The sequence below is a fragment of the Strigops habroptila genome, chromosome 10, assembly GCF_004027225.2.
Source record: "Strigops habroptila isolate Jane chromosome 10, bStrHab1.2.pri, whole genome shotgun sequence".
Taxonomy (NCBI): domain Eukaryota; kingdom Metazoa; phylum Chordata; class Aves; order Psittaciformes; family Psittacidae; genus Strigops; species Strigops habroptila.
Window position 1 is genome coordinate 41,416,833 of NC_046359.1, and position 25,744 is coordinate 41,442,576.

At 40.1% G+C, this 25,744-nt stretch overlaps 1 protein-coding gene across 15 annotated transcripts in view; it reads right to left on the reverse strand.

Annotated features, from left to right (window-relative positions):
* Positions 1-670: 670 nt before the first annotated feature.
* The window catches only part of RPS6KC1 (ribosomal protein S6 kinase C1), a 93,484-nt gene continuing 68,410 nt past the window's right edge, over positions 671-25,744 (reverse strand). For 10 of the 15 annotated variants that reach the window (XM_030500239.1, XM_030500234.1, XM_030500235.1 and 7 more), the window contains 5 exons: positions 19,437-21,014; positions 19,076-19,165; positions 7,599-7,681; positions 6,485-6,580; positions 765-3,378 (listed from right to left, as the gene is read on the reverse strand). In XM_030500239.1, coding sequence (XP_030356099.1) covers positions 3,268-3,378; positions 6,485-6,580; positions 7,599-7,681; positions 19,076-19,165; positions 19,437-21,014 — 1,958 coding nt within the window. In that variant the 3' untranslated portion in view covers positions 765-3,267. The other 5 variants (XR_003993597.1, XR_003993598.1, XR_003993599.1 and 2 more) reach the window with 5 other exon arrangements.

Here is a 25,744-nt window from a genome sequence, read left to right on the forward strand (position 1 = left end):
GGCTGACCTCCCCAGCCTTCTTCATCCCAGTGCCCTTCACTGCACGATACACCAAGGAACAGGTTTAGCACCGGGGAGAGGAGCGGGGTGGATGTTGCGGCACAGGTAACCCTGCCGACTCAGCATCCCAAAGGTGTGCAGAGAGTCAGCGGGACAGCGACTGCTGTCTGAGAGGTGATTTTCACAGGAGATACAGGAGCTGTGCTACAAGCACAGAAGCTGTGAATACAGCCACTAAAAGCAAAGTTATGCCCCTTGTATTTCATGAGGTGCAATTTCTTCCATAGGTCGGGGCTAACCTCACTCCTGGCTCAATTCTACGCAGTGCAAACCTTCAAACATTTGTCTCCCAGTTTTTCTTAGCAGAACACAAAAATCATTACAGGATGCAATGAATTACCATGAACCGAATTATTGGTCCTAAGGGTGTTACCTGCCTTACCTGAACACCCACAGGAGAATAGGAAAATCTATAGGTTTATTTTCCTGTGTTTTACATAGACTCTCACTAACTCCTGTGAACAAAGGCAGTGCTGATTTGTTTTGCTATCAGCCATTAGGTGTAACAGAAGGAAGTCGGAGTGGACTTTGCACTACTTAACAGTCAGCAAAATAGAGATGTGCACCACAGGGTTTCTTAAGAGGCACCAAAAAGAAGATATCTAGAACATTTCAAGTCCTAAAAGCCATGGATAAAAAGCATTTATTAGGAAGGAAGGATTGTCTTCAAGAACTAAATGTAAAGTTCAAAAACAGGGTCTGAATTAGGCTTGAAAGGTTTTGTTTATTAAAGGAATACATGTAAACACCAATACAATATAATACATGTTTAAGGAAAATAATAAAGACAGAAGTAGGATTTTTTTTTTGTGCAATTAACTCCAGACTGTGATTCCTTAAGCAAAACCACCATCCGAGTCAGTTGTGAAGTTACAAAAACCTATAAAGGCTCACTTCTGGCAAGCCATCTCACCAAATGCCCCATTCCTTCTAGACTCTGTCATCACGATTCCCTCACTACTAACATACTCGAGAAAGGAATATCTGTGTCATTACCTAAACCAAATGTGAGTGACGGGTCCCCTGGTTTCTGCTAGAAGAGCGTGTTCCTTCTGCTGCTCACAAAACCAGCTTGTGCTCCTGTGCTATCTTATCCTGCCTTTACTTGCAACCAGCACACGGGCGCAACCTGAACAAGAAAAGCATTTTAAAGCAACATGGAAAATATTTGTTCTGCAGTTATCACCAGGCGAATGCAATGGGACAGATCAACGTGGGCAATGACATTATAATGGCTGGGCTAGAGAGCCCCAGGGAAGGAGGCAGGCGGCTGAGGGAAGGGAGGCTTCCCTTGAGCAACGAGCCCTCTCCAAAGTCACAGCCAGGGCAGTGCTGGAAGGAAGCTCTGGATCACATTGGTCTCCGCATTAGAGATTTCCGACCCGCTCGGCGCAGGAAGTTGTTCCTGTGGCTCACCTGAGGGAGTTCCTGTTATGAAGCCAGAGGGTGGTAGGTTGAGACACAGTTTCTGAGAGTGATGTAATCTTGGACAGCACGCCGTAGGCAGTGATACTAGTGACCTGGTTACAACCTGCAGTGTTGTCACAGCCCCTGTGCTGGCCTGGTGATCACAAGAAAGGGAAGAAAAGGCAAAAAAAAAAAAAGAGGGGAGTGGAATAATTTAAAGGGGGGGGGGGGGGGGGGGGAAGAGTTTCCAGATTTCCTTTGTTTAAGTGAGGCATTTTCCTTTTCCACTTTATTTGAATACACAGACCTGGTGTCTAACAGATGGAGACTGTGCAGATGCACTTTTGGGAGTGCCCATAAAATACACTACTCAAATACAAACAGAGGGATACTTCCCCCCCCCCCGTTTTTTTTTTTTTTTGGAGTTGTAAATTCAATAATCATTGCTGTCACCTCATTTTCCCAAAGGAATTTGCCCTTTGTTCTCCGGATAAAGCTGGGGAGAAGAAGAAAAAGGAGGGAAAAAAAAGAGAGTGAGAGCAAAGGAAACATTTGGGAAAAAACCCACAGATCTGTACAAGCATTGCAGCAGACAGCATTTGTGTGTCAGGAGCCCGTACAAACAGGGCTGCTCGGCAGCAACAGCAGCACACACACAGTATTCTGCATTTCTTATGTTCTTCTCCCATTCTCCAGACCTTCCTAACAAACAAACAGGTCAGCTAATTGGCTCATGCCCAAGTCTTACCCACTAGGGTTTGCTCAGAGATGTCACTTAGTCATTTGGCATGAGCAAATCCCAGGCTTCTTCCTGTCCCAGCAGCAGAGTGGGTGAAGGCTTTCTTTGATTTATTAAGACTATTAACAAACAAGCAGGAAAGTTCAGAAGCTTCCTCAAGCAGAAGAGCACAAGCAGAAAGGGTTTTCTTTCCTGAAGTAGCAGCTAAAAATAGGACACTTAGAGGAAGTAAAGTTCATTAAGTGATAAAGTGGTCGCTGCGGTGATGACAGAAGAGTTTTTCCTTTTTTAATCTACACATTTATTTAGCGTTATGTGTTCTTGTTTCTTATTAGAGTGCTAAAGCAGTGTTTATCTGGCTGAGGAAAAGATGATTTCCCTTTCTGTAGTGACTTCAACATGTAGCTCATCAAATACAACAAAGTCAAGAGTTATAAACAGACATTGCCAGCCAACAAAGTACAACATTTGACAGCATTATTTGCCTTTTATATGCTCTTTCCACAGTGGGAAATGATATGCCATTTTCAAGACACATTCCACAGTATTATGCAACAGCCTTCTTAATTTTTAATGGATATATTATTTTTAATGTGTCAACTTTTGCATAAAGCATTTTAGTATTTTATTTAGCATATGCCATTAATAAATTATTTGCTCCTTCCTTCCTCAGCCCCCCCTCCCAGAGCTGCACTTAGCATAGGGAAATGGTCTAATGCCACTATAAAAGATACTTTGAACTGGCACAGTCTATAGACACTTTCACCATTAGACAGAGCACCAGGAGCACACTCCTGCTTCTGCTTGGCCAACAAGCTGGCAGTGCTAAACATCACAAACCACCCTTTGGTGAAAAGACATACACACACATAGCAACCAGAACAAGCTAGCACCCTGTACAACCTGTGATTCCTGTTACAAGCTTTTGGTCTCATTGCTCCAGCGTCCTTTAGTCACCACATCCAAATGGTTTGGGACATCCAGAGGAAGCAAGTCAGGGTGCTTCTGTGCCAGATGAACTTGTTCTCTTGACCTGAGTTTGTTCAGAGGACACGTACCTCTCATCTCAGCAGATCTGCCCATTCTATAAGGGCAAAAAACGGATGAGATTTGATGTCTTCAACACCAGCAACGCCAGCACCAAGACGCTCTGCGGGATTAAACTGCAAAAGCTTGATATGAAAAGAAAAATACATATATGATTCAGTGAGTAAGAACAAAAACAACTGCTTAAAAGTTTCAGAAAGGTCTAAGGTAAAGGACATCCTACTGTTTTCCTGCTCTATGCAATACTCTCAACAGTGTGAAAGCATGCTTGAAATCCCTAAAATCTAGTAAATGGAAGAAGACTCTCCTTTCCTTGAGTCTCAGTGTTACAGTCTTCAGAGACTACTGATCACAGCATGCAATTCCCTAAAGCACTGCACACTGGGACTTCGTTTTAACCTCGTTTTTCAACAAAAGAGAGCAGCAGCCAGAGCTGCACCAGGAGAACTCTGGACACTGCGTTTGCTTCATGTTAACCTTTGCTCTCACCACCGCACTATGGCTACATCAGGGACAGGGGTCTGTAACTTTCCATTTCATACATTGTGAGTTGATGCTAAAATACCAGGATTACAGCCAGTTCTCTATTTCCTAAATAAAAAAAAAAAAGAAAAAAATGAAAAAAGTTTTAGAGTCCTACTAATGGACTAAAAGTGAAAAATCAAAACCCCAGTGAGAGAAACAAAACGGTGTCACGGCTTCATGGAAATTTCCTAAAATCCAGCACCTCGTTTGCTTTTTAGTTGTACATCACATGCTGAATTAATGTGAAAAGGAAATCACAATATTTACATCTATCTAAAGATACCACTCCATATAAAAGGAAATGCAAAGGTAATACTCCAAAGAGACTAATAAAGACACACACAAATATTTTGCTGGTTTTGAACTGCTTATACTCTATTCAATTACAGGCAGTACAAAGGCATGATTTCTTTCTTGCTTTTTCTGCAACAGCTAATAGGATAACTTCTCCCAGTTGTCACTTGGAACAATGTGTATTCATATCTTAATGCACTCAACATCTAAGTGAGTCCACATCCATAAACATAGGAATTTACACATTCTAAGATGGCTCTGCTATTTGCAGTCACAATGTCACATAGTAAAGGTAGCTCAGTGACAGTGAATAGTGCTGCTGTGATATCTTCCCCAAGCCACCAGAAACAGATGTAGTCAGGGTGTCTCAGCCTCCTGCTGAAGGGCAACCAGCACCAGCAGAGCGAAAGTAAGCATGGACGCTTATCTTCTGGAGTCTGTCCTTCCAGAACAACTTTAAGCTCAAAAAGCAGATGCAACACCAACTGCAGTATCTATTGAAAAGTCACACTGCATATTTTGTTGGTGGAAAAGCCTGGAGGTGCCTGAAAATAATACCGGGTGCAAAATGCCAAACCAACACAAAAATAAGAGCTTCCTCTGTCACCAGAAATAAAGAGATCTCCGTTTTCTTAGAAGCTGGCTAAATGAAGGGGGTGTTTACAATGAAGTCACCTGCACTGGAAGCCACAGCAGGAGACAACGCCTGGCCGTTTTCTGTAGAGCTGAACATTGATCCCGGAGAGTTATTCTGTGATGCTTTGACCTGTTTACCCTTGGCAGTGGGGGGAAGGAAAGTCACAATGACAAATTGCTATCCATGCCAAGAGAGCTTTCTTCCTTTTCCTGACAAGGCTTCCTCAACAATGAATGGCAGCTTCCTTGGATAGTCACACAACAAAAATGTGATTTACTACTTCGTATAGCCGAACCTCCACCAGATAAGTCACCACCCTACACTAGAAGGCTTAACCTCACAGGCAATGGGGTGACTGTTTCTCTGAACAGATATGGCCTTGTAATATATCTGCAAGTGGCAGAGATATATTTGCCACTTAAAACCCAAATGGCAAAAAAGCCATTCTTTGGCATATGGGAAAACAGGCAATACATTAGCCTGCAGTGAAGAACAGTTCTACACTGGCAGGGAGAAGAGGACTGAGTGGCTTCATTTGTTTTCCCTTCTAGCCTTAATGGAAGGAATTCCCTCCATCAAGTGTGGGTTTGCTTTCCCTTAGACGTTTGAGTCCTGCAGCACCTGTGGGTGAGGGTAGCAATTTGCTACCATCCAGCAATATAGATGCAGATTATACAAAAATATGTATATTGTTTAGTCACTTCCCATTCTACCTTTGCCAGAAACACAGAGACACATGCTTTCACCTTCAGTGACTTCATGTCACCTAGTCAAAATAGGAGGTCAAAACATCTAGTTCCATTTCCATTGATTGTTTCACAGTAACAGCACAGAAATCAGTCACTGGGTCCTTCGACTCACTGAATTTTCAACATTTCTCTCTTCCTTTTTCTCCAAAAACTATTTTTTCCACTCTGCTCTGTTCAAATCTGCATCTAAGTCATGTAATTAATTATGCATCCACTCAAAAGATACTCTTCAAAGCCAAACAACACAGTTCACATGTATCACTTGTTCTGCACAAGCGGAATAGGTCAGATCCAGGCTTCACTTCTTCAGTTATGTCAAAACTCACTAGAAGGAAGATAGCATTACCTGAAATTCAAGACCCTGTATTGCAAGTTTATTCTCTCAGTCATGACTACCTAAAGCTAAGAATAAAACCAGAATAAAAACTCCTATTAAGTTTGAAAACGATGTATCAGTCTGGAAGGTTGTCTATATTTTAAGATTTCCTATTTTGCCTTTTGTCCAACCTACCAGTTACCTTCTTATTACAAAAGTCACTCTATTCACAGTCTAAAGTACTTTCCTTAACAAATGGCATACAGAAGGTGTCCTGGAGGACATCTACAGATTTTCAATCACAGCAAGGTCATAACTTCTAAACAGTGTGTTACTGGTTCCACAGTACTCGGCATTAACATTTTTCAGTTCAAGTCAATCTATTACAAATGTTTCCATGATCATTTAGGGCAGGATTCTTAAAATGTCCATGCATCACCAGCACGTGTTTCCAAAGCACGTGGCCTTGACCAAACTTGTTCTTTGAAGGAATGGCAAAGCACTCTGGTTTTCTACAGAGACTCCTGGCAGAGGAACTTGAAGTCTCCAGATGCAATAAGAGAGCTGAGCGAATTCATCAGTGCTGACGAAAGACCCATCAACTTTCCTATCAGCAGCTTTCTGTTTCTACATTTACTTCACCAGAACAACTTGGGTATTTGTCCAGTCTATATGCGTACCTACAGAGAACAAATTTTCCCCTCAATTACCTGCTGAATCAGTGATCTGGCCTCCTTTGATACATGGTCTGGTATAGTCAGAGAAGTGTGAGTGTTTATTCCTGATGGATGGCACTCACTCAGAGTCTGCAGAAAGAAAGAAAGAAAAGAAAAATCAACGTAGGCAGACCAATTTATTAATTAATCAATTATAGTGTTGGATTATCTCCTAGTACACATGCAAATCAACAAGCACAGTTAAAATCTCAGTGCTTCCTAGTACAAAGTACTGATTCTGGGAGGAATGTCTGCAGGCACTGAGGCCCCTGGAGATACAGCTTTAGAACATTTATGCCTTAGTGCTTATGCTCTATTGCTCAAACTTGAAGAATCTGGGAATTTGGTGGACTTTGCTTTCTTCATGCAGAACTGCCAACTAATCGCCTATTTGATCTGGCTGAGCACTCTCCGTCTCAAAATATCCAACTAATGTGTAACAGCCACACGACTCCTATGTTGTCCCAGGAAATAATACTGAAACTATTAGGACAAACTTCTATAAATGTACAGACAGAATGTTTGGGAACTCAGATTTCACTTAAGTTAAGAGGGCAGCATGGTTATTGGTTATTGTTTCAGTCCTGAGTTTTACACAGCTTTATCAAGATGTTCTGCTGAAGCTCGAGCATAAGGATGCTGGGGAGGGACTCTTCATTGGGGACTGTAGTAGTAGGACAAGGGGTAATGGGTTCAAACTTTAACAGGAGAAGTTTAGATTAGATATAAGGAAGAAGTTCTTTACAGTGAGGGTGGTGAAGCACTGGAATGGGTTGCCCAGGGAGGTTGTGAATGCTCCATCCCTGGCAGCGTTCAAGGCCAGGTTGGACAGAGCCTTGGGCAACATGGTTTAGTGTGAGGTGTCCCTGCCCATGGCAGGGGGTTGGAACTGGATGATCTTACGGTCCTTTCCAACCCAAACTGTTCTATGATTCTATGTTTCATTTCTGTGGTCCCATGCAGACCAAATTGAGAGTACTCTGGTTGGCAAAGCACAACTGAGAAAGACAAGCAAGAAAACCACAAGTGGGCACACCACTTGTGAGAAACTACTGGACAGTGTTTTATCACTGGTCAGTTTTATCGGGTCAGTGGCTCCCAGTCCTACCTTCCCAGTGAGGAGTTCAAAAAGAATTGCACCCAGGCTCCACCAGTCACAGGCTTCTGTCTCTTCTAGGATAGCGCCAACCTCTAAACACAAGACATTTCAATTAATATTAAAAGGGTCAGTTACACCTTCAAAATTAACATATATTTACAAGGTGACTGTTTAATGCTGACAGAACATATACTAAATACCACAGAGCTTTCGTTATGCCTGCAATTTAGTTAGCCCTTTAGCCACCTACAGGTTGCACTGTTCAAACACAGCAATGCTATACATTTTGTGCACAATTTGCTTTTCCCATGCATACATAGGCATTTTCAAGACTTACAGGCACTACAGTTAAGATTTTTCTATACTGGACTAAAACTGGACAGTGACAGGCAGCAAAGCAAAACATATTTAGAGAATTTACCCTGGTCAGAAGAGCTGAACTGACCAGAGTGGCCTGAAGCATCCCTAGATGCAGCACAAGGGTGGTTATAGCAGTCTATTGCATGTTTTAGAGGGCAGGATTTGTTTCATGGCTAACCCATGCCCTTTGCTGGGATCACCATAGGAAGCTTTTCACAATAGCCTCTCTTGTCTGTTGGGAACCAGATGGAGAAGCTAAATCTACTTCACATGGCCTAACCACAGCCAGCAACTGTCTATTGCTACAGCTCAGCCCAAATTGTACCTAGGTACAAATAGTTGTTGTTCTTAGCATCCAGCCAGCACTGACACTCTTACTGCTGTCCAAGAGACAGCGGAGATGGGAGATGGGAGTTACAGAGTCCCTTGCCATATACATTCACATATTCAATAGCATGATGCATGCAGAAAACTTGGCCTTCCCTGACTCAGGCTTTAAGCTACAAAAATTATGAAATACAAACACACCACGCTGTCTGCTCTAAAACAGGCAGAAAAACAGATTGCAGCAAAGATGAAATCTTCATTTAGACTGTCAAAAAAATGCAGAAGCTGCACTAAAATAGCTTTGGTGGCAAAAGCCACACCAGCTTCCCAGCAGAGGACAACAATTAGCATATAGTTACATAGTGGTTGCCATGAAAAGCACTGTGGCATGTAAAAAAAATCCTGCTCATCATTTTATGGAGCTTTGCATGAGTATGGCCAAGGAGAACTACAGGTAAGTCAGAGTCCAGGGTCAGGGAAAGGAAGGCTGTAGCCCCAGCCCTCCCCAGATGCAGGGATGGAGCATGGGAATGTGCAGGGCGATGCCTCCCTCGGGCATATGAGCTGCGAGACACTCAGCACCTTCTAGGACTAGGCGGAGTTTGCTGCTGCAAGACTAACAAAGAAGGATGGCTTGTTGTTTCTTTAGGTAGGACATCCCTCACATTGAGAAGTTTATTACAGTTAATGGTGTCTGAATGCCCAATGCATCACTATAAGGGTGTCACATATTAGAATTTATTCCATTCCTTACAGATTAATACTTCTATCAGTATGGAGAAACTTCTACAAAGATCTAATGGCAGCCACATGAGGAACGGTAGCAGCATAATTACATGCATTTTTAAAAGGTTTTAAGATCCCAGGCAAGCATCCAGATGAAGTTCAAATTAGGGTAAATTGAGAGAATTTGTGTAAAAATCAAAATCTGTTCCTGCAATTTAATTTTACAGCCCTTCACAGACCTGCTAGGTAACTGTCCTGTAAAAAAAGAGAAACAAAAATAAACCAAACTTGGGCCTTTCCATATGAACCAGCCGTCGAAAGGTTTTCACACCATCTCTCAGTGAAACCTACTGACTGGAAATGGCTTTCCAGTCCAACTGGGATTTCCTAGTGCTATATGTTCCAGTAATGTACCCTCAAAACCAAGATAACATGAATGGAAAGTGAAATCTAAAAACAAATACTTTAGGCTTCTTTAGAGCAAAGTTTTCTTTCCTATGTGGTTTTCATCCTGTGGATATTCCAGACCAAAAGAGCTTTCTTCCAAACAAATAATGGGGTTTATTTTTAAATGAAATTCCATACTTATTCCAGAATAAGTTCCTATACTACCATTAACTTCCCCATATTGACACATCTTACATTTTAGAGTAATGCCACAAAGGAGATACTCCATTCTTCCCCATAGACATTCAGTGGGAACGGGTCTCTGCAGTTACAGCCCAATTATAAAACAATATTCTAAAGGTGAAAACCACAGCATTCTGAGCACAGAAAAAAGAAATACTACCAAAAAAAAAATCATTTCTGAGTTTTGGAATTATTTCCTTTTCTGTTGGCAATCACAGATGCTGATCCAGTTCTTTGAAGCATCAAAGTTACGCTGCCTTCTTTCACAGAACTACACACAGTTACTGACATAACCTCACTTACTTCACTGATGAAGAAAATGGACAGAGTAAGCGTCAAAAAAGTAAACTGGAGTCCACTTCTCCAACATCCAAGCTCAGATTTTGAACTGTAAGAACACTTTCAATATATGCAGAGTCAAAAGAAATGTCATTGCAGATCTCTTAAGAGAGCGGTACCAAACTCCTCCATCCACTTTTGACCATGACCAAAATGACACAAGTGGGATAAATTGAGAACAGTCAAGTAACACAGATTTCTCCCTGGGCTGAAGGGCTCTGGCTGGGTTCTCATGCACACAGCAGAAACTGCATGACAAGCCATCTGAACCAATGCAGAACAGAAAATGGTTTCCTCAGCTAAGGGAAACATCTGAGCATCCCTTTTTACATAAACTAAATTTTAGCTCAACTTTTCTCCTGTTACCCACTGTCTGCTTTCCTGCTGCTTTCCTAGGTTCTAGAGTTTCCTTACTTCAGATTAAGATTTCTTAAAAAAAAAAAAAAAACAAAAACAAAAACAAAATCATTGTGAATACTACAAATAAACATGTCTTGTTTACATTCCCTTACTTCAAATAGGTCACAATACGCTGATAATAATAAGTTCAGGATATCGCATCAATATTACTGCATTTTATCTTGACTACACATCATGGGAAAATTCAGAAACTATAGATTATGAAGTGCTTTCAAGTGATACAGAGTAGCTCGCTAATGTAATATACCACACAGGGCATATGCTCTTTTTAAAGCTTTAATATTGCAATAAATCTGAACTACAATATCTGCCTTCACTAAAAAAACATTTTCATCTCAATCCATCAGCAAAGTAATTTAGACAATAAATGCGAGCAACCCATAAGCTTAAGTGAATAACACGGGGATATTTGTGCCAATTCTTTACTTCATGAACCTTGAAGTCAAGGACCTTATCCACGTTTGTACAAACATAAACGTGCACACACGTGTGGTGTTTCTAGGGCTAGCAGTACAAAATTCGCAGGAAAAAGATTCATATTATTCTGAAATAAAAAAGTAGGGTGAAACAAAATAAATCAGCAGCTCTTCCAATTTCTTCACTGCAACTTCAGAGGGAGAGCTTTCTTCTTTCTCCCTTGCCGATGCCTGTACGACATCTAGCACCAAGCAGAACATGTCAACAGCAATGGTAAATTCCTGCACAGAAGCAATTTGAACAGCAGCCGAAGGGAAGGAGATTTGTAAAAGGCTATCAGGTTCAGCTAGAGACAGATGGTACAGGTAAACACCTTCACTACCCAGCACCATCCTCTTTCCAGAGCAGCTGGTCTCAACTGAAAGGCCATTTCTTTATGGTTTCCATACTTATCTCGTTATTTGCATTAGACACAGTGATACCTTACTTCCTGATAAAGGATATGTAGCTGACAACGCTCTGTATTTTTAAACAGAAGTGCCAGTTCTAAAGTAAAAAAGCAGAACTTCACCTCTCTTGAACACACATCCTTGATAGTTATTAACCCTAACAGCAAGGCTGTTTTTCTCCTTCTATCTACAGCACTGTAACCTGAAGTATACTGTTCATGCTAAAGGATTTCAAATGTTTTTACTACCACACCTCAAACATTTCCTCCTAAATACAGGGTCCTGCAGGGTGCACAATAAGGCCTCCCAACCAGCACTCACAAACACTAGTTTAACACAAAAGCAGCTCAGATTAAGGGTACGCTCAGACATTCACAGTCAACTCAGGCCAGATGGGTTGCAAATCACCAAGAACAAAAACTCGACCAAAAGCTTTGTAGGATAAACAATAACATCAAAAAAAAAAAGGCATCTGAAGCCAGCTTACAAGAAAACAGGCTCTAGGTGGAAGTGCTGCTTCTCCAAACACCTCAGAGTCAGGAAGGGCTTTGCACTGAGGTGGTTTGCCAGAGTTAAGGGAACATTTGACTCGTGGCGAATTGATCAGAATTTTAAAAGCTGAGGAGGCTTTTTCCCTTACCCCACGTTTCAAGCAGAAACAGGTACCTTCTAGTATCATTCTGCACTGGTAAGAAAACTAGACTCATCTGAACTACTATCAGGTGCCTGAAACCATTGAGGAGGAAATGGACTTGTCCAACATCCTGCAAACACCAGACATAATGTTCTCCCCTTCTGTGGCCATTTAGATAAACAGTATTGCACGAAAAACCATTAGAGTCGCTTCAGAAATTCTATTTACCTTACACTCGTTTGATTTTAAAAGCTTAGTATTTTATCATATTTTAATATCTATATATGTAAAGAAGCATTTGCAGAGAAGCAAGTAAAATGAGTCCAAGCTAATTTACTCTAGGCAGACTCAGTCAGCCAAGATATTGTAAGATGCAGTAACTAAATAACACATCACACAAGCAATCTGGCCATAATGCTTTGCCTAAAATGCTTTAGCAATTTATAAAACATAGTATTGAACCGTCTATAGTTAAGTAAAAAAAGTTTATCATGGTCTTTAAACAATAAAGTAGTGAGGCAAGTCCAATAAACATCTGCTAAGATCAAATGGAGTACGAAAATAGGAAGTTTCATCTTAAAGGTATTCAAAACATATGAGCATTTATGTTCCTCTTTGGAAGAAATTTCCTCATGTCACTAAGAGAAGAAAGATTAACAGAGGGAACTGTGTTCTTTCTTCCTTTTAGCAGCCCAAGATGGAATTAAAACTTCTTCTAAAATGAGTAAGTGACAAAGGAGGCAAAGAAACCTTTTACTGCTCTGTTATCAAAACAAAGCAAACACGAATTAACCTTTCAGTTAGCTCCATTTACTTTCAAAAGGCACCTTCTATACTACCTTCAAGTTTTAGCCCCACCTGTAATAATAATAATAATTAAAATAAATAAATAAATCAAATCAATAAAGAAAGAAAAACCAACTACACCACACAGGTAAATTACAGCTTCTTCCAGAGGTATTAACTGCCTACAAAACCCCACGAGAACATGTACTTCACCTGACACATGTCGTGTACTTACAAGAAGCCTGAGTGCCAAACCACATCAGATTCTTTTCAGAACACACCCGATTCTCTCCCCAAACCTATGCTTTCAATTACCTACTTCAGGTTCATGGCATCTTGCTATTTTGGGAGCAGTTAGTTGTCACTGTTTTTTGTGGGACACTCGGGTGCCTCTGGAGAGCTGTAGCACTCCAAACGGTTGTTGTAAAGCGGTTACTCGCAGCTTCACAATAATCAGTACTTTTTCTGCAGCTCCAGACCTTTCCTTGTTATTCACAACAACCAGATATTTTTCACGTTAATGTTTAGTCCTGTTTCCTACTGCCAGGGCTTTTCAAATCAAGCTAGCCCATCCTGCTGTCTTTGCTGCTCAAAGCTCATTCACCTGCCCTGTTCCTTTCCTTTTTAGGATTATCCTGAAACATTAATGTCACACACACAAAGCTAGGACAGAGGCAGAGAGAAAATCTAGGAAGTCCAGTCTTACACTATAACCAGGAGACCGGCCCTCCCCTCGACACCTCGCAGGGTCAATGGCACTTTAATCTACCACAGTTATTTCGCTTCTTAAACAATCTACTCAAATTAAATTACTATAATACAGAACAGCAGATTTAATGAGTGCCTGTAAACTCCTACTGAAAAACACATACACAAATAATATGCAGATTTTCCAGCATCAAATATCTATTTGGTAAACAGAGGCAAACCATTTTTTCCTTATTCAGTAAATAAAAATTATAGCATCCAGGCTAATAATAGCAACCTAGCAATTTTTAGTTTCATGCCATATGTTTTAGGTTATCAGCTGCACTTTGCATCTGTATTTTCAATTGTCTAAGAGCAGAAGTGACATCTTCATTTGGTAGTACAAAAATCAGGTTGCACATTGAAACAGTTTGGGGTTGCTTTTTTTTTTTTTGGAACAAAATCCTCTACCCACAAAGCCTTCTTTTAACGTAGGTTTTGCATTCTGTACAATTAGTAGCAGGTTAGATAAAACTAAATATACCATATACTTATGTGCAGGCTTCTGTGAAGGCTACTTTGTGTAAATAAGGCTTGATTATAGCACACAGCTTATGAAAGCATCAGAATAATATGATGCATTACTGATGGCCAGTTTCCTACTTACATTTTCTACGAAGCTAAGCTGCCTTTGGCTTTACGATCTCAACAAGCACATCTCCAGTTTTTAGTGCACACAGTCTGGTGAAAACTCATTGTTTGGAGAAGAAAGAAAGGAAAAAAGACTCCAAAGGCTGCCCAGTTCCGAAATCTCATCCTCTGAAAACACTACAGGGATGCAACAGAATGCATCCCTGCTGCTGGAACGAGAACTCGGTGAGTGTAAATAGAACATCTCATTCACACATCGTATTTGCACAAGATGTTAGACCAGAAAGCTGCTTCTACAACATGACACTTCACTGGTTAGATGGACAAAGTACCTACAGGATTTCTCTTTATGAGTAAATGCTCAGCTTAATCTGTTTTACTTGAAGACAGACCTGACTAGGCTGTGGCTGGAGACAATTTTGTCTCACAGGCATTAAGCATGCCATGAAGGGACTTTTTAACAAAGTTAACTATTTGATTTTAAAAACCCTGACTATCAAGAATAGAATATAATTATTACTCCATTTAAAAGGTAACAACTCTTTATATTTAAGATCACAAAGTTGGCAAAACCGATACTTAAATAACAGAAGGTGATCATTTGCATTTCAAAATTCATCTATCTTGCTTTTCCCTCAATTAGACCAAAACATGTTGATTCACAGGTTTGTGTGTGTGTTTGTTTCTTTTTAAAACTTATTTATAGAGCAGAATAATGGCCCCCCTGCTAGGCTGGCATTTGCTCAAGTTTCTGTCCGTGTAAATTGAATCTGTTACTGGAATTTTCCCCCCTTCAGAATACCAAGGCACATTAACCTAGAGATAAAGAGATAGGTTGCTGATACTATCAGCCACCAGGCAGGTGGATAATGCAAGGGAATTTCTGTTAGTTTTTGTGGGGTTTTTTTGGACAAATATGTGATAAGAGTTCTCAGGGGGCACGGAGAGCAAAGGGCTGTTTAAACAGAAGTGAATCATTCTCATCTGATCTGCTAATAACTTTGTGTTCAGACATCAGCTGCCTAGCACTCTTTAAAATATTCCGCAAACAAAATTGCTATAAAGAGGAGGAAAGTTAAAGAAATAAACCACATAAACCTCACATTAGTCACCTGAACTGTATTCACGCAGCAGAAATTCACAGTTACAAATGCTTAATTCTTCTTTAAAAGCAAATAGGTTATTCTTGGCCAACCCCCCCACAGTTTTACTTGAAGTGGTGTTGAGTTTATAGGGGATGATTTATAATCCATCATTTCCCTTGTGGGTTAGAGAAACAACATTTGACTTATCATAGGTGAACAGCAAAGATTTAGTTTGGCCATTAATCAAAGTATAGCACAGGCGCTACTTTTAAGCATCTGCAGATAGCTTTGTTGTTGCAGTACTTGGTTCAGCATGAAGTTTATTTTTAATTGAGTAGAACTATGCAGGAGTAAAGAGAGTTCTCCAGCTTTACCAACAGCTTCAACAGCACTATAACACACCACGACTCAGAGCTTGTGAGTACAGTTGTCGATATGCAAATCGTTACAAATAAATCACATCTTCCGTCTCCAGTTCTTAGATGAAGTTAGGCAAATTAGAGCCAGCAAGTGCAACAGCAAAATCCATTAATGGTACAATGCCATCTGCCGTCTGTAGTGGAAAAGTGCCACCTCCTGCCACAGATTCAGCCCTGCTTTTAATTTATGCACGATATAAAATGACAATAGCTATTTCATACAAAATTAATTACATTGCTAACAGGGAACAGTATGCAGCTTTTTAAACTATCTCTTCCCTCATCTTTTTGACACTTCTCCATTTACAACGTTTGCATTTGTGCCATTATTTTATATATATGCTGCATAATCTCTTTTCTACGTATGCAGTCACATTGCCTCTCCGCTTCTCGTACGATACCAAGCGCTGAGCAAGCCCTTGCTATTCACCACAGCAAGGATCTGATCACTGTTTCTGTTCCGATACCCCCCAGTTTTGCCTTAACACAAGGTTACAACCTGGGGTACTGAAAGCCTCAAATACAAAATCCTAGATGCTGCAAGCAAGCTTCATGTAGTTGGATCTCTATTCTCCCCCGGGTGTGAAAAGCTTCAATGTTAATACATTACTATCCCTACGCCCCTCCAGGAATTAGATTCTGATACATAAATTATAGAATTGAGATTCCATGTTTACATTCAACCAATAAAACAACTTAATATTTAAATATGTCCTGTGGCACTTCCACTGCTAAGCACTTTATAACTTGTGCTGTAAAGAATTAACACCTGAACCTTATCAATTAAAAAGATCAAATTGTTTCAAATACATTTTTACAACATTCACATAACTCGGCAAGTTTCCTTCCTATTTTAAATTGAGAATCTCCTGCAATCCGCTTAAATTTCACACTCATCCTCTCCTTTTTCTGCCTTCAAAATTTGCTCCTCAAATATCAATGCAGAAAAAGAACTGCATCCCAAGACTCATCATCTGTTCCCAGTCTCAAACACCAGCTAAACATCTTCCCTTTCTTACATACTCTTAACAAGTGCACTTAAATAACAAAACATTGCAATCGCATAACATAAAAATTACCATGTCCAAATCCTATTCTATCCCAAACTCTGATGAAAACACACACCAAGCTATACACAGAGACATTTTACAAGCCGTGTTTCACTGCATCCTATAGTTCAGAGGGAAAAGGAGAGGGAAGGCTCAGCACCTAAGGTAGGGCGACACAGCACACAATACTGAAACACCAGGAAAATTCAAACCAAGATAAAGACTCACTTTGAGTCACTTTATTTAGTCACTGTGTTGTATTATGATAAGAAATCTGATGAAATTTTGTAAAGATTACTTCTTTACCTCTACAAAATTACAACCCACTTGCCAATTTCTCTGAAGGCACTGAACAGAAGCATATGTATCATTTCAAACTCCTTATTCCAAGCAGCGGCTTGAGAAGCAGTGCTATCAGGATAAAGGGGACATATGGGTTTCCAAGGACATGGTACACTCCTTAAAATGAAAAATGATCACCCAAATAAGGGCTTTCTTCTGTAATACCAGAAAGTAGAAAGGCCACTAACATGATTACATTTTTAATATTAATCAGAAGTTCTAGAGCAAGATTTACCGGCAGCAGTGGCAGTAGAAAGCTGCTTTGGACTCCACCACACATCATCATTTAAGGTACAGGTATTAAATCATTGCTCAGAATAGAATGACACTGGGCTCCAAAATACATTTTATATTGCTAAATCACACCAAGTATTACTCTCCTATGCAAAAATTAGCCTGAAATAGCTCTACTAAAAGTACACTTTGCAGAGATAACAAAGAAATATGGAAGATAAGAATCACGGAGCAGTACCAATTCAGCCATCTTGCATATATCTAACATTTGCATTTGCAGATCTTAATCTTGCAGCTCACCAGTGACAGACACACTAAGCAAAGTGCAGCTTGGGACAGGGCAGGGAGAGGAGAGGGCAACTTAACCAAGAAAAGCCCAGACAGATACCGCATCCGTGCTGCGAGGTGGAAATAATGCTGGTGCAGAAAACTTTGTTCTTGCATATGGCGACTTCTGAATATTATTTCAGTTGCTCCCAATGTACTTAATTACTGCAGGAGTTGGCTGGTTGGGGCTTAAGGGGCAAAAAAAAGCCTCTCTTTGGATCCTCGTTAAAAGACAGAAAAATTAAGCTTTGACTTTCCCAGCTCATTAATGATGACAGGGTGGGAGAAGGCTGCACTTCCATCTTTGCTACTACTCAACTAGGGAGCACTGTGTTCAAGACTGGGTTAGGGAGGCAGGAAAAGGCCACTTTCTAACAGGACATCATGTATGTTGGCAACCAGGACACATCTCTATCTAACCACCACAAGAATTACTGGGATTCCCTGATTTTCTTGTTCCTAAATTAAAGTGGGGTGAGGATAGAACACAAGAGCGGGGTTTGCTTTGATAGGTAAAAAGAATTGCTTTTGTAATACCTGCCCTTTTGACTGGCACCTGGAGAGAAAATACTTTATTCACTATTTATCTCAAGAGCATTCAAATTCTTTGTTGAGATCCTACCTCCTTTATTCACAGAGAGCAGTTTCTTACTGTGCTTCAGTCGCAGGACTAAGTCATAGAATAAACACCTGATGCCACACTAAGTTCAGAACTTCCACTGCTGATAACTCGGATTCTGAACTCTCCTGAGCACATTTGCAGACTCTGAGCTTGAGGACTTCCTGCATGCCAAGCTCAGAGTGCTCAGCAGAAAGGGTATGTTGGCAGTTCAAATTCAGAATAAAGAAAAGAAACTGAAAAATAGCCGCCCAGTACTCATTTTAACTCAAAGAGTAGGGGTTTAAGCTAGCTATGAAATTACTTATAACTTCATATTTAAAAAGAAACACCTGATTTTTGGCTTTCACTCTCATTTGATCACTACATTAGCAGAAAAGAAATTGGAAAAAGGAAAAGAGGGAAGGCTCAGTTTCAAGTGCCATCCTTGCTATAAAAACCCAAGAGATATTGATTTTATCACCCTCCTGATTGATGAAAGCAGTTCTAAGTAAAGAGCTCTCTAAACTATTTCAAAGCCCACTGTAGCTCATGAAAAATGTCAGAGGCATCTCTGAGCCTAGTAAGGTTGTATTTTCAAACCGCTATATGTTGTGGTTTTTTTCCCCTCATGTTCTTTGCATGTATATATTTTTGCATTTTTAAGGCTCTTGGTATCATCTTTTCAGTCTGCCCTTTCCTTTCTTTGCTCTTTTCAGTTATCAAGATGTACTCACATGTAGCAAGTAAGCGCAAGAAAACAAAACATTCCTCAAATTTGCTTAAACAAGACATTCAATACAATCACACTTTATGGCAATGATCTAACAAACACCACCACAGTTCAACAATAAAGCAGTTATGAGCCCTCTAGCTTTTTAAGACATTCAGGCAAAGAAAATTCAGATATTGCATGATCTTGAGCTCTATGCTATAGAGGTTCTGTGAGAAAATGAAAGCTGCTCATCTACTTTCCAAGTGAAACATTGTAGGTGATTGCTCTAACCTGGGGCACAGTACATTCTCTCTATGGCATCGTTGTCACAGGAATCTTCAACCTCCCTCCACCTGCTAAAATACGTTAGCTGAATGTGTCCTAAAAACAAAACGACAGGAGAAATCAAAACATTTTTCCCTTCCATTTTCTGCAGAAGTGAACTGTAATTACTCCTTTTGTAGCTAAAAACAGTATCATTAAGAATAATGGCATCATTAAGTACTAGAAGCTATTACTGGGGGTGAATTTGCTGCACTGATAATGAAGCTCTAGACAGGAAATGAAGATACTAATTACAAGATAAAACGCCTACTCAGTTAATTGGAAGCAACAGCGAATAAAAAGAAATGCATTTGCAAAAGTTCCTGACCTCTATCATTCAATAAGATGTTGTTTGGGTTCAAATCGCGGCACACAATTCCTTCTCTATGTAAAGCATCAAGGGCTACAACCATTTCAGCTGCCCATCTTTGAATACAATCCTCTGGGATGTAAAACCTGGAGGTTATGGCTAATCTTTCATCGAGGTCCTGAAAAATCTGATGTATTTCCTTCTCCCCTGCTACTCCTATTTTGTCTTCCCTCTTTGGTGCTGTCTTTTTACTTTCAGCTGCTGGTAACAAAGCTGAGTCTGCTTCCTCTTTCCCAAAGTCTTCAGTTTGATCAGAAAACAGCAACACTGCTTCATTTCTTAGCATGTCTCCATCCAAGCTCACATCTTGAGCACCTGAGAGCTGGTTGGAAACAAATGAACTTTCTTCTTCACATGTCACATTTATGGAGCAGGCTCCAAGCCCTTGAAACAGATCCCCATCTTCTGAAGTACCTACATCTTGGTCAGATGTAAAGAGAGTCCCAAGAGCTCCCTGAGTGACACCACTTTGTCCATTTGCTTCCTTGCGGGAAGCATCGCCCACTTCTGGTGCCACATGATTTGGCTCTTGATCAAATGCTCTGCATGGCTCTGCAGAATTATTTAGCTGTAAGACATCCGGGGTTTCTAATAACTTTACTTCCAACATGTCCCTATCAGTTTTTGTAAACTTTGCTGGCCTTGACACAGCTGCCTCTTCTGTTTCATCAGACATACCAGGTAAGTTTATTAGGAGATCAGGCCTTCCTTCATCAGCACTATTTACATCATCAAAAGCAGCATCCTTAAAGGAGATAACTGGCACAGAATCATTTGAACCCCTGCTTACAGTGTCATGAGCTTTCACACCCATCTTGCTTTCTAGGGCATCCAAGCTTCTGTCATGATCTGGGACAGAAAACAATGGCTTCAAGGATTCCGATTTCAGGTTATAGAATTTTTCTCCAAAATCAAGGCCCAGGAGCTCACTAGTGCTGTCTTTGCTGTCTATCCTGAAGAGTTCCATCGGGCTGTTCTTTGATTTAGTTAACGAGTCCAATATCCTAGTAGGGCTAGCTATTTCTGACTCACTATCCTCAATGAAAAGCTTTCGTTCCTGAGATGCAATCTGGGAGGTGAAACTGCCGCTGCCAACGACACTGCGTTTCGGTAAGCAGCTTCTCTCTTTGGGATTTAGACCTTCGCTCTCCAGTTTAACCACTGGTTCCTCATTTAGAGAGCCAGAATCAATTTTTTCTTGCCCATATTCATTGCATAATGTTAAATAACTAGTAGTGCACTCTTCCTCTGAGCTGGACCCCGAGTCCATCCACTTGGAACTCTCTTGGCCATCTTCCTGATTGCTGCTATCATCCTGAGAGCTCGGCGTTAGGCTGCTCTTCAGCGGGACCACCTTTAGCACGCTCTCCCCACAGCTTTCTCTGGAATCAGTGCTGCTACCAATTTCTTTAGGACTAGGTGTTGGCTGCTCCAGGTAAATTTTAGTTGCACTGGATGTTCTGGCTTCAGGAATTTCAAAGCTTTCCTCAGGACTTCTGTTTAAGAACTTACTGACATAAGACCACAGTTTTCCTCCTGCAAGAGAAGAGGGAGAGGGGAGAAAATCTCTTAGATTTACTCACAACAGGATCGGTTTCACCGTGGAACAGGAAAATACCCTCATTGTCACAATACACTGTATCCTTATGCCCACAGAGCAAGTTGGAACCACCACCTCAGGAGGAAGTACTTACGGGGACCACAACTTGCTTTTCAAGCAGATTTGTATTATTACATGAATATTTAAAGAGCTGCATCTGAGATGAAGCTGCCTTTTGTTCTTAACTTCAGTAAAGTCTCCTTTTAGAGTCTGTCTCAAGTTGCATGGTGGTCACTACTCTCCATCTGCTGTCTCAAAAGAAAAGAAAAACTGGGGAAGATCAAATGGTTCTGTAAATGGCTTAGTGTCCATTGCCAGTTCTGCCTGTACTGAATACTTCTGTATCACAGCTCCAAGCTCCTGAGCAACATTAGCGGAGATGGACTAAAGACTAATTAGCAAGTTTGGTAAGAGGAAGGGAATTACCTCATATTAGCAGGATATTCTCTCTTTGAATAAGTGATTTTGTTAGGTAAATATGGATGTATTTCTCCCTTTAACTTTAGAACTCAAGCTCTTTATGCCTTGCTGCACTACACAAGGATTTATCAATATCAAAAGTTACATTGGCAAACCAGTTTCTTCACATCAAAGACTCGAAGAAAGTTACAGCTCCAAAAGCAATAGTTATATTTTAAAACTACAAAATAGGACTCTCTCTGTTTCCAAATATTGTTCAAATAAAAAAGCTTACAGATTAAAAAACATAATTTGCACAAAACAAATTGAGATGTTACCGCATATCCTGCACATGCCAAAGAATTTGGCCTAAAGCTAAAAAGTCACCCTTGATAACCTATGGACAAATGCAAAGTCAAGACATTTCCATTTAAAAGATTGTACAGAAATCCTGGAAAATGCAGGAGTTCTAACAAAATCTTTGTAAAATAACAATAAAAACAAGTATCCATCCCACTGGGCATCTGTAAAATTTTGAGTGGTTTTCCTTATTTTTTTACTTATTTGGATAAAACAGAGCTATTTTTCCAAAACACAGTCTCGAATAGTTATTTTTAGACACTCTCCATATCAGGCAAAATTCCTCTAAAAAGTACAATAAAAGTATTTTTCATTGCCTAAGAACAGGTCTTCTCTATTCCCAGGTATTTCAAGACTAACTTATCAAAGGCACAAAAACCTTGATACTTAAAAAGTGAATTTGAATAATAGAATGTAGAGTTTTGTTGCCCTCCATCCCCCTGGCTAAGACAAGACTTGGTTCTGAAGGGAGAAAAAAAATAATCTTGCTGGTTGTGATGAAACCAAGTACATTAAAAATAACGGGGGATTCTAACAGCTGAAGTCCAATGGTAAAAATGATAATTCAGATCTATTAATCCACACGGCTTCTGCCATAAGCTACAAACAAACTTAGTAGGTCAGAATAATCCTTACCACCTTCTAGAAGTCAATGGGTTAGTGGTGGCCTTGGCAGTGCTGGGCAACAGTTGGACTTGGTGATTTTAAAGGTCTTTTCCAACCTGGTTGATTCTATGATTCTATGAAGCAATGCTCATAAAGAAGGGAACAAGAACTGCTATACTGACACTGTATTGCATGAGCACTTTAAATACTTACCCAAAGATGCATTTGAAACCCCCACAAGCGTGCCATGGCACAGTAGCAAGATGTGACTCTTCAGTCACTCGCAGCAGAGCAGCAGCCCTCAGCCCAGCAATGCAGGCTGCCTCTCTGGGCAGGGACTGGCTCCCTGCTTGCCTGGACACAAGCAACCTGCCACCCTGCATCGGTGAGACCAAGGGCCCTGCTCCTGCCAGAAGAGTCAGTCCATGCAGACTCTTAAAACAGAGCCACTTGCCTTGAACACAACACGTTACACAGCACTACAGCAGCACAAAGGCAAAGCTGGGGCACTGCGGTGCCTTCTGAGCCCTGCAGCTTGCATAGGAGTTCAGAATTACTGGGTTTCAACTGACCTGGTAAAAATAAAAGCTGTTCATTCTACAATCACCAACTATTCTTTTTCTAATATTACATTTGTACATTTACTCATGCTTTTGCTATGGAATGGCAAGGAGAGAAAACAACAGAAAAGAGAAGGAGAAAGAGCAACAACATACGTGTTTTTATAGACGGGTGAAAGACTTTCTCCTCTTTTCCACACTTTCACCTGTGACGAGCTGATTTTCTTACAGTAATTTAACTGAAAGTTTTATTCAATTAAATTATTTTAAGCAAACACTATAATTACTTTAAGTAAACAGTAAACTGGGCAAAAAAGACTTTGCCCAGTTTATTAACTGGGCATAGAATTACTCAGGCTCTTTTCAAACAATAAAATCTCATTTGACAACCATAAACCATTGCATTTAATAAAACACAGTCTCCCCATCCCACCTGCATTATATTAATTAGTACAAGCAGATGCTAAATAATTCCATCTTCATATTACTAGTGGTTATTATTTGTGCTTCACAAATGTCTTGTGAAGACACAAATCTCAGGTGTCAAAGGGTGTTCATGGATCATGACCTATATTACTGCAGCTTTGGGCAGTGCCTGGCACAACAGCACCTCAGCCTCCAGGCACAGTTTTAATGCAAATATTAGCACCATCACTTCCTCAGATACAAATAGTAAGACAACATCTTTCTAATGGAAAGCTGGGTTGAGCTTTGATTCAGGGATGCAGAAAGCTCAAAACCTTATTTCTGTGATCTACTGCCACATTTTCTTCCTGTGTCATTACTGGTGTGCTTTTACATGTGACACCTGAACAGCTTTCACTGACCTAAATGTTTCATACCCCTATATTAAGGTAAGAAGTGGCTGGGCTGCCTGTCAGTATCAAAAGTGCAAGAATTATCCTTGCACAACTTAGCTTTTCACCTATCAAGAGGTCAAGCTGCTCTCAGGGCAACTCCTGCTTTCTCCTCCCTCCACCTCACTTCATCCAAGATTTCATGCAGCCTCCACTAGTGTAGCTTAAGAAAGAAGGAGACCCAAGAAGGATTAAGGAATGAGAACAGATGTGTTGAGATCAGTCCTTCAAAACCCCACAGAAAAATCACTGGAAGAGTCAAGAGGCTATGTTTCTTAGCGTATTCAATGTTTTCAGCCAACCTAAAATTTGCAAAAGACAAAATCTCTGTATCCTTACACTATTTGGGAATTCACCACTGTCGCCTCTGAAAACAGACAGAACTTGCAACAGGGACTCATTTTCTACTTGCAAATGTATCATCTTACCTTTTAATAAAAAGAAATTGCATTTATAATCACTTGGACTTAAAAACCACAGTGGAAATGATGACTTCCTGCAACTCCGATTCAGAGTTAAATGCAAGTAAAAGCAAAAAAAAACCATTATTGCATCCAAATCTGTTTACATACAAACATTTCAAGTCTGGCCTCCTGGTCAAGTAGAAATACGTAAATAAATGCTATTCAATAATTGTGTTCTATAGTGAAAAACAACAATTTCATTCCTTTCTGAAAATGTCCAATCCAGGGTCAAACAAGAGTGATATTTGTATCTGGGTATATAATTATGCCTTTATGAATGACATACTAATAATCTTTCCCCCTCTCCCCATGCGTTGTGTAAGATCAAGAAAATCCATTAGCAAGCCATGCTAATACAGTATCAGGAATCTATGAAAAGTAAAATTACAGAAATCAATCCAAACAAGTAAGCTTCAGTCATTGTCAGAGAGTCATACCAAATAACTATAAAACTATATATAACTATATACTATTATAACTATAAAAGCTACTGTTTTAAGCTAAAGTTTATTAGTGTTTAATATGACTTCAGAAGTACAGTATTAACTAAGTATTAAGATTATTTTCTTCTACCATGAACTACAACCAACCTAGCTCACACTTTCTGGCTAGATCAGCACACAAAACCCACCAAGTTCTACATTCTTCTGTAGTTATTCAATGTAAAATTACTTCTTTGAATCGCCTTCACTACGTTTCCAGAGAAGAAGATACAAAGACTATATAGTACATATCAGAGGATAAAATGAAACCTAACAGATCAGCAAATTTAGTCTCCTAAACATGTTTTTGTTCTAGCTGACAAGGAAAATTCATGATCTGCTGGATTCTTCCTCACCCAGTGCTCAGACACTTACTGTTTCAGCTTCACATCCTGAAAGACTGGCTGGCTAAGGAGACATATTCCAAAATAAATCAATGGCTTTTGCTAGCTTTGCCCATGAGTTGGCTCTGAAGAACAATATACTCCAATTCCTGCAGAACTAGAACGCAGCTAAGAATGCAGTAATCACTGTATTTAGGAAACCCCAAACAAAGTCAAAGTGAACAATCCGGGCTTCCCAATAATTGTGATTGGATAGGGAAGAAAAACAGAGTACTGAAAAACATCTGCTTGAATTATTCTCCAAAACTGGGCCCAACTCTCTACATCACTGCATGAGAATTTGTTTGTGCCCAGAAGTACCAATCATAAGTCATGCACCTCATGTGAATTAATACTCTTCCTTGCTGGAAAAAGAACCACCTTATGGTTTTCTTAGAATCACTGTCCTCCTTTTCAATAAGGACATGGTAAACTTCACGTTACTATACAATGACTACATTAAATTATGCTTGTACAGTTTGTAGGCCAAAAGGGAACCAGACACATAGGCACTACCACGATACAAGAGCATTTCACAGCATCCCAATGGCAGCC